The 15177-nt window shown below is 31.9% G+C and overlaps 1 protein-coding gene across 2 annotated transcripts; it reads left to right on the plus strand.

The window, feature by feature from the left end:
- The first annotated feature begins 4363 nt into the window (after nt 1-4363).
- LOC133201209 (uncharacterized) lies at nt 4364-8103 on the plus strand. 2 transcript variants are annotated; one of them, XM_061337006.1, is made up of 5 exons: nt 4364-4452; nt 4943-5330; nt 6650-7218; nt 7317-7362; nt 7643-8103. In XM_061337006.1, exons 2-5 carry the CDS (start codon nt 5253-5255, stop codon nt 7955-7957), a joined length of 1008 nt encoding a protein of 335 aa, XP_061192990.1. In that variant the 5' UTR covers nt 4364-4452; nt 4943-5252; the 3' UTR covers nt 7958-8103. The 2 variants fall into 2 exon arrangements, with proteins under 2 accessions (XP_061192990.1, XP_061192998.1); XM_061337014.1 differs by having other exon boundaries at nt 4389-4463.
- The last annotated feature ends 7074 nt before the right edge of the window (nt 8104-15177 follow it).

Below are 15177 nucleotides of genomic sequence, written 5' to 3' on the forward strand. Positions count from 1 at the left end.
TAGTAATTTTTTTATTATGGCCTAATAAATAAATTTTCAATTAACTGTCAATTTAACTTCAAAAAAAGTAAACAATTGCATACTTTATCTTATTTAAAATAGATCTTAACACCAAACTTTTGTTGCTATTCGTATTTTCCTTCAAAGCCATTGAATATTTTTTTATGTGCTCTGTTTTGCATGCTTTCTTCATGCACACCAGTCTATTCGAAAGTCACCGGACCGTCAGTTTTTACCAGTAAAATTTGGTTCGTGTCAGTAAAAAAATTCATGATACAGGACCAATTGTCCGATAAAAAAATAAAGGCCTAAAAATCTGAATTTACATGTACATATGGTCTTATTTTCCACACATATCCTTTATTTGATCCATTTAGCAGTAATACATGTTTAATTTTAATCTATGAGAATCCTTTCATGATCGTTTATTTCCAACTCGAATTTCCTCTTTCGTGGAATAAAGATCCATAGATAGCTCATACGTAGATTCAGTTGAGCAAAATTATTTTCATTATTAAACAAGAGTACCGTAATGAGTTACTTCAAGAAATAAATAAATATATTTTAAAGTGCATTTTAAAGTTTTAAAAAAATTTTTGACAAGATGTATTTCGTTTGTATGTGTCAAATAACCAGAAAAAGAGAAAATTGTATGGGATTGTTTATTACCTTTTAAAAAGGAAAATTATTATTAGTAAGCTTGCTCATTTCAATAAAATAATTTTTTTTTAATCTCAAATCTGAATTTATTTGAGGTTCAATTTAACAGTGAGAATCCCCCCTCCTTATAACAATCTCTGTCATAATGATGTATCTAGAGAAAATTTAGGTCGGTCTGGTAAGTAAATGCTTGGTCTGGTAAAATATATATTTTTACCAGACATTATGTCCTGTAAAAATTTTAGACTTTCGCATAGACTGGCACAATTTATACTGGCCTTTTAGTCATCTTTAAACAAAAAGGGTGCACATTATGCAGCACTAATACTTATATGTATATACTTTGAAAACATATTCTCATGGTTGTCCCGAAGACCTGGGTGAGGGATTTCCCTGCCAATGTAATCACCAGTTACTCTGGTATTCCTTCTCATCTCCCTCTTAAGGGAGGAACCCCAGACCCCTGTCTACTTTTTTAATATCCGCTGCTATTTGAATTCTAAGGGACACCCCTGTATTCTTTTTTCTTTAAATGTATAATGTAGGTCACTGCGCAATTTTGTAAAAGGTGTGCTTTGGTTGAAGTATTTACCCTCAGTCATCATAATAATATTTCTTGGACATGCTTATTTTAAGCATGTCTATGCTTAAAGATGGCTTAAAAATAAAGTGATCAAATCCCATAAAGCCAGTAGATGAGCTTTACGGTATTATGATGCATGGGGGGGGGGGATTTTAAATGCATGCAGGGCTCAACATTAAAGCACGTCCGACAGACTCAGCCTAGTAAAAGTTAGGTCCGGTCTAGTTTATTTTGTTTCATGGTGGCCAGAATGGTCGTGTAAAATATTTCGACGAAGTTCAAATGAAGCAAAACTAACAACAAATTTACAGATTTTTCTTGTTTACCGATGTGTTAGATCAGGTTTCACTTTTTGCCTTAGTATACATATCAATATTTCATAAATCGTGCTGCCATTTGACTTTCTCTTAAATGCTAACTCTTTACAACTGTTGCATGGTGTGATTTAATTTAACCAGTCATAGAACTAAATCGCATTGAAATACGTCTTCCTTTCTGATATTTTCTTGAATTTATTAAAATGATGTTTATTTTCTTTAATTTTCTTTGCAGGAAAACCAACTTATGATAAGCATAGATTTGCTTAGACTGACGATGTTATTCAACTCTGGGTTTTTCTCTTCATGATCATATTCTTCAGATTGTAATATTAATTAATTCAGTAAACCATAGATATAAGATCAGGTCTAGTGAAATCAAGGTCAGGTCTAGCAGTGTAGAAATTTACCCATTACCGGCACGTTAAATAACTGTTGTGAAAAATTCTGCCACGCAATCATTAATGACCAAAAAATATTTTACAGAGGAAATGTATTCTTTGATATTATGCCCCAAAAATTATTTTACGTCTGTGTACTTGTGCAATAGTTTGCTAACAGGGAGCATTTCCGTGAACTGATAAATACGAGAACATTTTGATGTCAGATGGAAAATTAATATTTATGCATAAAAACAATTGCATGTATACATATTTTATGCTTACCAAAACTCAGTTATATGCATTAATCCTTGCAAACTGTTGCTGTTTTTAAGCCAACTGCTCATCGCACCTGTCATGTCTTCCCCGGACCACACAGGCCATGTGCGTTTTCCAAGCGTCGCGAGAACGTAGATACGCAACCAAACGACAGGAACAATTTGTATTTTTTTTAAATACTTTGTTTTTTGAAGATATATATGGTGGAAAAATATATTATTAATCAAAATAGTATTTAAGAAATGTTTTATTATTTGGTGCATTTAAATCTTGGAGAATATTATAGAGATTTACGTATTCCCTCATTAATATTCATGAGGTAGGCGGAGCTATAGGTCTTTCCAGCGCGAGCTCATTTTCACTTGTTTCCTTAACGTAGCTGAGCAGGACCAACTTAACTACAATGCAAAAAAAGTCGAGACAAAATTCAGTGCCAACTTGAATACATCGTAAAAAAAATAGGCAATATTCAGAACCAAATTAGCTACGTTGTAAAAAAAAAAATTAGACAAAATTCAAAACTAACTAAACTATGATATCAAAAATAGACAAAATTCAGGACAACCTCAAACTATATTATCAAAAAATTGTCAAAATTCAGGACCAAGTTAAAAATTCTTTGTCAAAAAATAAGCATAATTCAGGATCAACTTTAACTACCATGTCAAAAATAAACAAAATTCAGGATTAGCTTTAATACATTGTCAAAAATATAACCAAATATTTGGCACATATATCATTATAACAGATAAACATTTATTTACAATTACATGTAACTGAAAACACTCCACAAGTGCTTATAACCACTTATTATATGTAAAATGTTCTAGATAATCTGTTTCTCAATGTCCTTATCCCCTTTCAACAACAGAGTACAATTTAGGGGAAAACAAGTATCTTTAATAAAACCTGGGCATCTATGAGAAGTTTTTGTACACATTTTATTTAAGTAGATATTGCACACAAACATACAAGGCAACTCATGCCAATTAAAAAAATTCAATCATTTAGAAAAGTAACTGTAGGAAATTTAAACTCTTTCATAGTTTCTTTACGACAGTTCGCCCAGATAGTGTTCTATTAACATAAACTGAGGCTTATTTTCGAAATTTCGGGGCATCAGACAGACTAAAATGTCATGAATCAAGGTTAAATCTCTTAAATCTGGTAGGATGATCATGCAAGTTAGTCTGTCAGGTTAAGAACGATTTCGAGTTTTTATATTTTTCTTTTGTTTACATGTGAATCAAAATATTAAATCCAGATTATACATGTATCTTGGATTTCAGGACAGTGAGAGGTTTGAATTATGTCAAATACGTTGTCTTAGCAACAATTTTGTACATTTGATGACTTATCTGTATTCAAAGCTCTCCGTTTTTGTTTTTGCTTTGCATACTAGTATGACATAAATGTGTGTCATGATCTTAATGCAAGGGAACATTGGGGTGTTGAAATTATGTCAAAAATTGTGTTCAGACTGTTTTTGTATTACCTTTCAAACTTCTGTATTTGTATATTGTTGTCCTGAATTTAAAGTGTGTCATGAATTTAACAATGTCAAGTTGCCCTTGACATTAAGGTGTGTTATAATGTTGAGACCAGATCACAGGGTTATAACCACCTTTAACTATATACATGTATGTAAAATCCTGTATAAATGCAACTCTACATTACTGCTGATTAAATCATAAGGAAAGTAGCTAAAATGTTAAATAAAAAATCGATAGAAAAAGGTTTATTCAAGATGAAACCTTAAGAATTCTGTTCAAAAAACGCAAAAAGGTACAGTGTCATATTCTACTTTATATTGTGTTTTGCTTGATTTTTGGTTGATTAGACAGGGCAGGTTTTTGGACAAAACCTTATCTTGTTCTTTATCTTTTCTTTATTGAAAAGTTGCAACAAATTAGGCATTCAATAAGAAAAGAAAAGAAATCAATCGAAGGAAACAAAGAATATATCTTTTTCTCTGATAGGTTAAAAAAAAACATAAAATCATCAAAGTGTGTAAGAAGCTACAGATTATCTTCTTTGATATACATGTGTGTATTACACATTCCTTACCTGTTGCTTCAAGCCAGTGGGATCTGCGCATTTGAACAGTATGCGTGGGTGTAATTATGCTTACCTGATCCATCAAGTTTGTACATCAAGTTTGTGTACAAAACTCACAGTTATACGGATCACAAAGTTTTTGGAACTTAAAAGCAAGCAAACTTAGGATTCCAAGGTAAGTGAAACGTAAGTACTGACACTGATATTGATAACTTTAATATACGTATGCAAGATTTAGATAAGAGATTTTGGTTTTCTTTTTTTTAATTAGAATGAATAGATAGGGTTATTGGATAATTTATTTTTTAATTTCAATTTAAATTGATTTGCATTTACTTCTGCATCTAGTTACAATTGCAAAAAAAGGGCAAAGCTTCGATTTATCCTTTGTAATATTGACAAACTGCAGTGGATTCTGTCTTGATTTTTTCTTCCTGATCAAAATATCCATATTGAACAGTCTTTCTTTTGCTGACGTCATTTCCGCATACTATCACATTTATATATCAATCTTTTGTCATATCCGTTACACGACAAAAACTCTCTAGTCAAGTATCTACAACAAACAGTTGTAGTAAAGAGGAAGGGGGAAGGTCTGCAAAACCGATAGCTATCGCTGAAACTATGTCACACACAACACAGTTGATTTTTCTTCTCAATTTCAGGAGTTCGAAGACACACGATCAAGAGACACTGGAATATTACTCATAAATCAGGAATCATACTTCATATATCATCATTCTGGAAAAAGGAAAATTCAGTTGTAAGGGAAAAAAGTAGAAGAATCTATGTAAGTCGTTAGCCATCTTACTACACATCACATAGAACAGAATATTTCTTTTAGAGATGGATTACGTGAGCAATGAAGAGGAAAATACTATTTTGGATTTATGTGACTATTTATCGATACAGTTTTGAAATTTACGACATCTCTGAATTACATCATGAAGAGATTTTCAAGGAACCGGTTTGGTTATGAATACTAGACATTTCTGCCCAGTCGTCATTTTGATGTGTTGGGCTGGCGAAGTTATAAGCATGTGTACAATCAAGGTAATGTCGGCAGGGGAAAAAATTACAAATTTTTCAGAGCAAACATTTTTATATTAATTAATTATATTTTACATGTAATTTGCATGAGTATATTGATGACACTAATGGCTTGATTTCAGGACATTTATTTATTTTCCGACATAACTTTATATTTATACATGTGTTATGTTGATTTCAAAATGACACAGGTCACTGTTTTTTGTCATTTATAAATAAACATACACAAAAATAAAATGTACTCTTTAAAACACTTGAATAGACACTTTTGAAGGTGTCTGAGACATACATTTTATTGACTGCAGCATGAGAAAACTGTCTAGTGAATAAAGGACAGTTCAAAATACAGATTTGGTATAAAAAGTAGTAGGGTCGGTCGAGTTACGGTCGGGAAACATACATATTTTTGAGCCTAATTTAGATATTCACGTATATTCTCCGATGAATTCACATCAATAGAAAACTTCAGGTCCCTTCAAAGTTTAACGGCATTGACCCTTATATTCACAAGAGGCTAACTAATTAGGAAATACTAAAGCACAAAACTTTTATTTAATTACGAATGAGAATACATGTATATACATTTCACATGAACACAAGTGTCACGTGAATATTCCAATTACTCAAAGACATAATTTAAAAAATGAATTTAATGCTACCCAAGTTATACTGTGTAACTTGGGTTGAAGCAGTTTACGCTTTATAAACCGAGAAGAGGTTAATAAATAAGCGTAAAGCGCATAAAGGGTCCCAACCCAGGTTATCCAAATAAAACCAGGGTAGCTATAGAATGTATCCTTATAATTTGATTTTATATCATGAAGTATAAAATAGGACAATTTCCCTTCAAAAATTGTAAAATTTTAAATGTAACGTCAAGCGGATACATTTTTGATGTGTCATTGTAACGTAAGCAATACAAAATACTTTAAAATCATGAATTTTCGTGGGGTTTAATTTTCGTTATATTCGAGGTATGAAGAGACCCTCGAATTCATGCCCTCCACGAAATGTAAAATGTCATATACATAATTATTACTCATTAATTCTTCACCACGAAGACAAATCCCCATGAATTAACCCATAGTTTTCCTTAGGAATTGCTAAGCAGTTATACAGTGTACGTCATTCAGTCTTGGATCAGACCCCCGAGTGCACGTAACAATGGGACTATTTTGTTTGATGGCATACTATTTTATAACCTTTTCGACTATTAGTAGAGGAATTACATGTAAACGTTTTTTAGACATTGTTAACTTTTCTGATAAGATTAGTCCTAAATAAAAGATTATACAATGTAGATAGCTTGAATTTTTTTTCAGAGATACCCTCCTTCCGTGGAGGAGTGGTATAGCTGTGTACCATGTCCGCCTCCTGGGAAATTTTCTTTGTTGTGTTCACACGTACCCGATGACTGTGACCTGTTATCAAGCCTTCTCAAAGTCTGTCTGTCACAGTATGACACAGACTACCAACAGTGGTTTACAGAGGACATCAAGTGTACCGAAAAACAGGCATGTCTGGATCGACACCCATCTTGTGACTCCCTTGAAAGTGATTTTAAAGTCTTGAATGTGTCTTGTATAGAATCGACGGAGAGCATCATTACTACACCATCTTTAACCATGTCTACACCTTCAACGGACCGTATCCTTACTACACAATATCTCTCTACACCTTCAATCTCCACAACTCAAGTGAATATCACGCAGACGACCAATCGTCACGTGATAACTGACGTAACAAACTTCACGAATCCATTCACTGCGATGGTAAATGATTCCATTTTAAGTTTTACGAACACTTCGAATTACATTCCATTCCACCCACTGAAGATCGAAAACCATTCCCCAAATGCAGCCATTGCGATAGTTGTAGTTATAATTATTTTGTAAGTTTTATTTTTAATTCTATATTTGAGAAATTAGCGTCTAAGTTTTTGGTGATTTGCAATTTATTACTTTATTCTTTTCTTTTACATTGTATTAGACTGGTTTTCATTGCTATTGCATTCGTTGTCAGAAAAGCGAAACAAGTAAGTAAATTCATTGTTTTCTTAACCTATGAAATAAATATTCTTGACACAATGCTACAGCATGTATAATATTTTACCTGAGCGACTAGCAATAATTTACAACGCGAAGATGGTTCGATTCACAAGCAAGCAAAAAATTAATTTGTTTTATAAGAAATTGATACACAATGAATCAGATTCGTTTTAACTGAAATTCAAATCGTGTATAAAGTGGACAAATAATGTCCAAGTCGCAGAACTATTTCTAAAAATTTAGATTTTATTGACACTTTCTTTTTAGAATTACTCTGTCAGTGTAAGGGTTCCTCTTGAGCGTCAGTCATCCACCAGCTCCCGCGCACCTGTCATAAGAACAGACGGAGGTTATACTATACTCTGTTTTACGTTAAAACGTAGAATAAACGCACATGAAAAAGGGCATCTGTCATCGAAAGAAACTCCAAGGGGATATTATAGTTCCGTCCAGTTGGACGAAACTCCGGAATTTCAAGAAGATGTGATGAAAGAGGAAGAGATTAAAATAAATTCTGATTACGTCGTCTGTTCGGTGGAAGATGACGTCATCAAAAGTGCCGCACAGGAGTCGGGAGTGTAAATTGCAAATGTATTTAACAAACATTCCACATATTGATTATAAATGAATGAAAGTATTTTTATTTATAAGATAGCAAGTATTTTGTCCTACCCAAGTTTCGTGCATTGAGAATGAAAATATAAAGAAAAATAAAATATAGATTTTTATATATGTGAAAATAAGCCGGTCAAAACATTTTAGGAAACTACATTTGAAAAAAAATATTGAATATAATATTCGTGATTATAGTTTTTAGAACTATTAACAGACCTTATTTAAGGCCTTGGACTATCTTTAATTTTATATCAGTTTTAATCAATTATACATTTGTAATTTACGTAAGTTTCCAGAATGCATCTCTAAAATGTTAGATCTTGAATATAATCACAGTCCTTTACATTTTTTAATTCAACTGACATAATGCGGGTATAAAAATTGATAATTTTTTTTATACCCCCGGTATGTCAATCGCCTCGGATTATAGCGATATAAAGTCTGTGTTTACAGCTATGAAATAACAGCCAAATATCCTTCAGTAAATCACAAATAGACACAAATAACTACTGTGTGTGTGTGTAAAAATTTTAAATCCTCTTCAAAAATGAACATGATGTCATTAGCCTATTTTAAAACTTTTGAAAATTTTAACACAGCAGTGTGTCCCCTATCACCTAGATCTTTACTGTGATAAAGATTTATAATAAAAAATCAGAGTATAAGTAAGGTAGTAAATTTTTGAAACTATATGTCAGACTTTCATATTTTGCCAGACTACAAAGTTATGTTTGGATTGCGGTAGAGGAATTGCATTATTGCATAATCGAAAAGAAAGTCTGTGGCAGTTATAAACAATCTGTTGAGGCAATCGCGGATTTTGAAGGTTTCTGTTAATTTCAACAGCTACATGTAGCTTGTTTGTTTATTCGGGTCAAAAATCTGACGAGACACGTACCATGCAAACAAGTAGATTGTATAAAGTTGGTCGTTTTTCCGTGCGCAAGAAATATCTTAAAAAAAAAAAAAACCAAACGGATTGTTAAGTAAATTTATATTTTGATTTATGAATAATTATAACCGATGGTAAATGTACATTAATTTTGCAATTAAAAAATAAGGAGTATAAAGATAAAAAAAAAAGAAGTTCTGTTTCTATTTTATTTTATAAACTAAAATTGGGTCTTTTGATTAATTAGTTTACACGATCAATATGTACTGGTCCCAGATGACAAAGCAGGTAACAACATAGTCTTTGCTTGTAAGGCTCATTATAACAATATTGTATTATTGAGGAACTTCCTTTTAAAATGAGTGGTAATCTAACTTAAAGTTCCCTTATATAGAGGAAATTCTTCAAAATCATACGTCAGTTTGAAATATTTTTTTAACATTTCCAACAACAAAATTGAATTTGAAATTACCATACCTACAATGTATACTGGATCCCTAAATGTCATAAAAGTCCCTGCAAAGATGCATAGCAAGTTCTAGTATATGTTCTGTCAAGCCTCTTTCTTTACTCCAGCAGCGAAGGAAAACTTTAGAAGTACTGTACAACATATCTGAGAAGTGGTGTTCATCAGATGTGTATACTAAAAACTCTAGGAAACTTTTAGATTACGCATATTTTTTTCTGATTTAAGTTATATAAATTTAAATGATATATTTTTCCAATTAGTAGGGAAGCAAATGCAATTCCAATAATAACATATGTAAAAAATTATCCCGGATTTCGTTCGTGCGCCGACAGATTATACCGACCTTCTTGTAAATCGTCATGATATTATTAATATGAGAGATATTTATCTAAGAATACACTGTTTAAAGGAACATTTAATAGATGATAGTCATACCAAATTTTGTTTGTATTCATTGAAGGTTTACAAGGATATAAATATTGTCTTCGACTTTTTGTGGGTCGGGTGGGGTGGAGTGGGAACAATGGATTCAGTGTGAAAATAATGGTTTAATAATTTGTGTGAAAGACGTCAATATTCGACTGACAGACTGTATTTGAAAACAAGGTCATTGTATCGTCCATAAATTAGTGAAACCTTGACTTTAAACGAGATTATTGATATCCTTGTACCAGCAACTTATTTGTCAGTAGCCTGCATCGTTTTGGAAATTGTTCGTACGTAGAACAAAGTCGACTTAATTTTATTTAGCATTGCGATTATCTCGTGGTTATTATATCTACCTTATTGTCGCTCTTTTGCGGGAAAGTCGAGGAAGCTCTAATGCTATCAAGACTTAGTTTGCCGAAAGTACAATATATTGCCAAATGTTGCACTCTAGATAGTAGGTCTTCTAATTCGGAATGTTAAGAGATTTTATTAACTCCAAAAGAAAGAAATAGTTGAATTTAAATAGAAGAGTCGGCTAAGCAGAAATTATCAACAAAATATATATAACATAAGAGAAGTAGCTCCTCTGTTAGCGTGGTTCACGAATGTTTGGCAAGATACATGTTTTCTCATCAGCTCTTCTTTCTTATATATGCTTAAAGACTCTAAAGTGATAGATCTCGCGGTGTTTTCAACCGTGAGCATATTGTCCCCTGCTAACGAACTTTTCCTACTTCCACGGCAAAAGAGTTATTAATTGGCTTGACTGAAAAGATTGAAGTATTTTTGTAAAAAAAAATTCCATGTGATCAGTGTACAAATGTGTATTCCTTAAGTGGCTCAAGAACCAGGAAATATTTTACTTCGGTCTTTTTATTTAATGATAAAGTCAGCTTTGTCAACCTTGAGAATGTGTATAAGAGCTATTTCCGTCACTACCCAATTACAGAATACGACGGAAACACGTGGCATTCTTCTCAGATGTGAAAGAGTTTAAAGGAATGTCAACATTGACGATAATATTTATAATATTATTATAATATGTTATAATTTTAAATTGCATTCTACCCTGCAATCAGTAGTCTCCCACAGAGGTTGTGAAGAAATCATCAAACCAGCGAATAATCCTTTACTATCTTCCTATGCTTATCCATTTCACATTTAAAATGAATTAAAAACTTCAAAATGGGATATATAGTGGTGGATTTTCCATGTATAGTGATGGAGGTTTCCATTCATATGCTACGCTTGCGGGGCCGGTACTTATCTCTTATCCGAAACTCCTCCTATACCACAGAATAAAATTTAGTTAGTCTTTCACAGAATCTTTATTACATGGTGCCATTGTGCTCTTCCTATTTTCTGTTCCGATTCGACAGATATTTGAGGTTTCCCAAAGCAAAATATGGAATTTGCCATTATGTATACTCATACGGGAGCAGGGGTATCGTTTTGTGAGCTCAGTGCTCACGGTATACCTTTGGTTTTTCTTTTGAAATACACATTTTTAAGTTAAAACATCCGACATTTTGTTCAAAATCTGAAAAGATAATGAAATTCTATCGAAACTACATAACCTTGAACGCCTTCTGCTTGGTTGGTTTACGGACTTTAACAAATGCTTTAAAAGCGTATATAACTGGCTCCAGGATCATATGAAACAGACTTAAGTCAATTTGTTTTCAATCATCTGCAAGATGTTAATTCATTGTCAACTTGATCTGTAAATTTGCAGAGTTTTTTTTTTTTTTTTTTTATAATTTTTTTCTATGGGCTGTTTGATTTCTACAACATTTCGGCACAACATAAAGATGGTTCATAGTCCCTGGGCCTGGACCCAAAACTAAATTCACTTCGAAACTTCTTTTCAAAACATCCATGCGTGTGTATTTGTAATGGAAGTACTGAACGCCTATCATTACTAAATAAACTCATTTCCCCATACAAATTAACTAAGTGAGATCGACCAATTTTTACACTGTTCGAGTTTAAATAATCTTTATATCTTAGCACTTTGGGTACTTATTATTTTTTTCAAAATCTCTATCAAATTTTGCTTCGCAAGATATGTTTGAATTGTTAGCATTTCAACTATAATTTAGATTTATTTTGGAAAGTCATTATCATTAAAGCAAAACAATATATGAGTGAATAGATACATGGAGAAATATCCAACATTAATGACAATTTTGTGACTTCATGATAATTTTCCCCAAGATATCAAATATTTCGTATACAAATGTATATCTGTTAGAAGGTTAACCAATTTCTATTGATTCATTTCAACTCCATAAAGAAATTTAAGAACATGTTTTTAATATTTACTTCAAGAATAAAAGTAAAAACTCCCATTTCTTGTTTGGGGCAATTTTGAATTAAAGTCGGTCCGAGAGAGAGAGAGAGAGAGAGAGAGAGAGAGAGAGAGAGAAATGTTCATGGTAAGAGTATCAACTCTCATTACATTAAAGAATTTTTGTTATCTCCCTTGTGATGCTCCACGGCCTTTTGATCGGATAATATAAATCAGGAATTGTACGTTCTCGGAGATACAGAAAATAATTCAAAAACAGTAAGTAACAAATTAAAGATAAAACTTTTGTAGACGACAGCATTGTAAAGTTCTAAAATTCATTGTACCAAATAAAAAAAACCTAACCTCTATACTCTGGGAAAATGTACCAACTTATTTCAAACATTCTTTCGACTTTAACAGCCAAAGATGTATCAAAAACAAAACCAAAAAAAAACAAACAAACACCCCCCCCCCCAAAAAAAAAAACCCAAACAAACAAACAAACAAACAAAACAAAACAACAACATAAAAAAAGAACAAAAAACAAAAACACAACAAAACAAAAAATATCAAAAACCTGATAGGCTTATTTTCGAGAAGTAAATTTTTAAAATTCATTTTAATTATTGTCTCGATGTAACAAGGTCAATGTCTCGTTATACCTCCGGTATCTACTGAGGTTAGTGTAACTAGTTGGTATCTCTAAAGATTTATAGTGTCTCGTTAACACGATTCATTATCTCGTTATAATGAGTATAAGTATCTCGTTATAAAAAGTTAATAATCTTGTTAAAGGAAGTTACTTATCCCATTAAGGAGTTATTTATCTCGCTTTATGAGTTAGTATTTCGTTATAATGAGTAAGTATCTCATTATAATGAGCTTTATAGAAAGTTTAAAATCACAATTTTTTCCAAAGTCAGTAACATCAAAACGTATGACTTTTCTACACTTTATACCACTATTTCACATGATAAGTTAAAAACTATGCTTTTGATATCATATATACATTATACAACTGCTTCTTCAATAAAATTGGAACTCGGAAATTTTCATATTTTGTGATTGGTCTTCTGCAAAATTACTTTGTTAAAATTTAAATCACTCTGATTCTATCATTTTAAGCGTAATTACTAGATGAGGTTGATATTAAAAGGACTCCGGAGTTCCTAATTGACAACATCTATGTCATCTTTAGAGACCAGGTCTTCCAACAAACTGTTTGGATGAGGGAGCGAATTAGGCCCCTTTTTTAGCAGAACTGTTTTTATATTTCCAGTGGTGTATATTCCTTACTGCTGATGTGTTATGATATGAAGACCACTTAACAGAATTGAGAACTTTTAACTATTTTTACTCTGCTTAGAAAATATGGAAACTTCCTTCTGAATAATCGAAATACGATCAATACGTTTACATGTAACTTCCTACTAACCAAAATATATTTCCAGTTATCAATTTCACTACCTGCTCTAATCCTGTTGCTGTCGATGGTTTTGAAATTGTCTGATAAGACTTAATATAACACTTGAATTACGGCTTAAAAAGCAAAACTGTACATTTTTACATGGGATAGGTATAAAAGTGCGGATTGCTAAGAATGCTTTTTTCGGCATTTGCAACAAAATAATATTAATAGGCAGATTTATTATCAACTCCCCTTTCCCATTTTTTAAACTAAATTTTTATCCTTGACAAAATGATGTGTAGGCTACAGCCTTTTTGCCTAGTATATGGAATATACGCCACTGATTTCTATGAAGCAGAATTCATTTAAAAAAAAAATCTACACGAGAAGGAAAAAGAAAAACACTTGCTGTGGCCTTCAGTTCAGCATTTAGATATATCGACGACGTTTTATCAATTAACAATAATTACTTCCATATATATGTCGACTCTATATATCCCAGTGAACTCGAAATAAAAGACACTGGTCATAAAGTCTGCCACATCTGTTTCAAATTTGGATGTTTTACTGACTATAGACAATAAGGGCCAACTAACAACTATCAACTAAACTGTATGACAAACGAGATGACTTCAGCTTTTCCATCGTCAAATTTCCTATTTATATTGTAATAACCTGCATATGGTGTTTCTGTCTCCCAGCTTTTTCGATACTTAAGAGCATGTGCTGAGTACCGATCAATTTTTACACTGAGCAGGTTGGCGACAATAAGTTGGTGGTACAGGGATTTCAACAACCTCGTTTAAAGTCAACATTTCGTCAATTCTAGGGTAATAATCTTTATTCAGGAATAGGCATTATACAATGTACATGAACACTGAGGTGTGAGTATTATATTACACATTTAAAACTTTTAAATAGACATGATTTAAGAAATGAATTTTAAAACAAATTAAATAACAAATCTTATTTGCATATAAATCAAATAAATATATTATATATATGCCTAAACCCAAGGATAGCCCATGAAAGCCAGTATGGCTTATTTCCAATGGGGTCCTTTTACATGTAACAAAATTGCTGGCGTATGACACATATAATAACTTAATATAAACAATAAATAATATACTTACTATTAACAAGATGGCTTAAAAATTCCAATCATACTTAATATGCAAAAGCATTTTAAACACAAGTTCTTAATTGTATAAGAAGAAAGAACAGTTGGGTTATAAATCTAATAGTAAAAAAAGTCCTCTTTAGACATTTTCTTTAGTTTTTTTTTGACCTCTTTTATGAATTTTGATTTATTGGTAACTTTTTTTTTAATCTGATCAGGTAGAGAATTCCAATCTTTAATTCCACTGTAAAAAAAAGTTTCACTTTCCAATTTTTTAACCCTTGGCACAAAAAAATTAAATTTCTTGGCCTTGTACAATTTTTAGAAAAATTTCGTTTAAAATTGCTGTACATATAATTTGGACCTTTATTATGAAATATTAATATGTTAAAGACATGGTTGAGGCGTAACGTTAACTGACAAACTCTACTTCTGATATTCAAAAAAACCCCAATTTTTCAAATTCATTAACACTGACTCTTGATCTAGGTGAAACATCAAGAATAATTCTAGCTTCTGTGCAACCTGAAGTCTATTTCTTAATTTTTCAGACAGTCCTTCATACCAACAAGTGAT

The sequence above is a fragment of the Saccostrea echinata genome, unplaced genomic scaffold (genome assembly GCF_033153115.1).
Source record: "Saccostrea echinata isolate AGI-Se365-2 ecotype Australia unplaced genomic scaffold, CSIRO_AGI_Sech_v1 ptg000002l, whole genome shotgun sequence".
Lineage (NCBI taxonomy): Eukaryota > Metazoa > Mollusca > Bivalvia > Ostreida > Ostreidae > Saccostrea > Saccostrea echinata.

Coding starts and splice junctions, on each gene's coding strand:
- LOC133201209 (XM_061337006.1), top strand. CDS start 5,253: ATGAATACTAGACATTTCTGCCCAGTCGTCATTTTGATGTGTTGGGCT. Junction 5,331..6,649: donor TAAGCATGTGTACAATCAAG/GTAATGTCGGCA, acceptor ATTTTTTTTCAG/AGATACCCTCCTTCCGTGGA. Junction 7,219..7,316: donor GTTGTAGTTATAATTATTTT/GTAAGTTTTATT, acceptor ACATTGTATTAG/ACTGGTTTTCATTGCTATTG.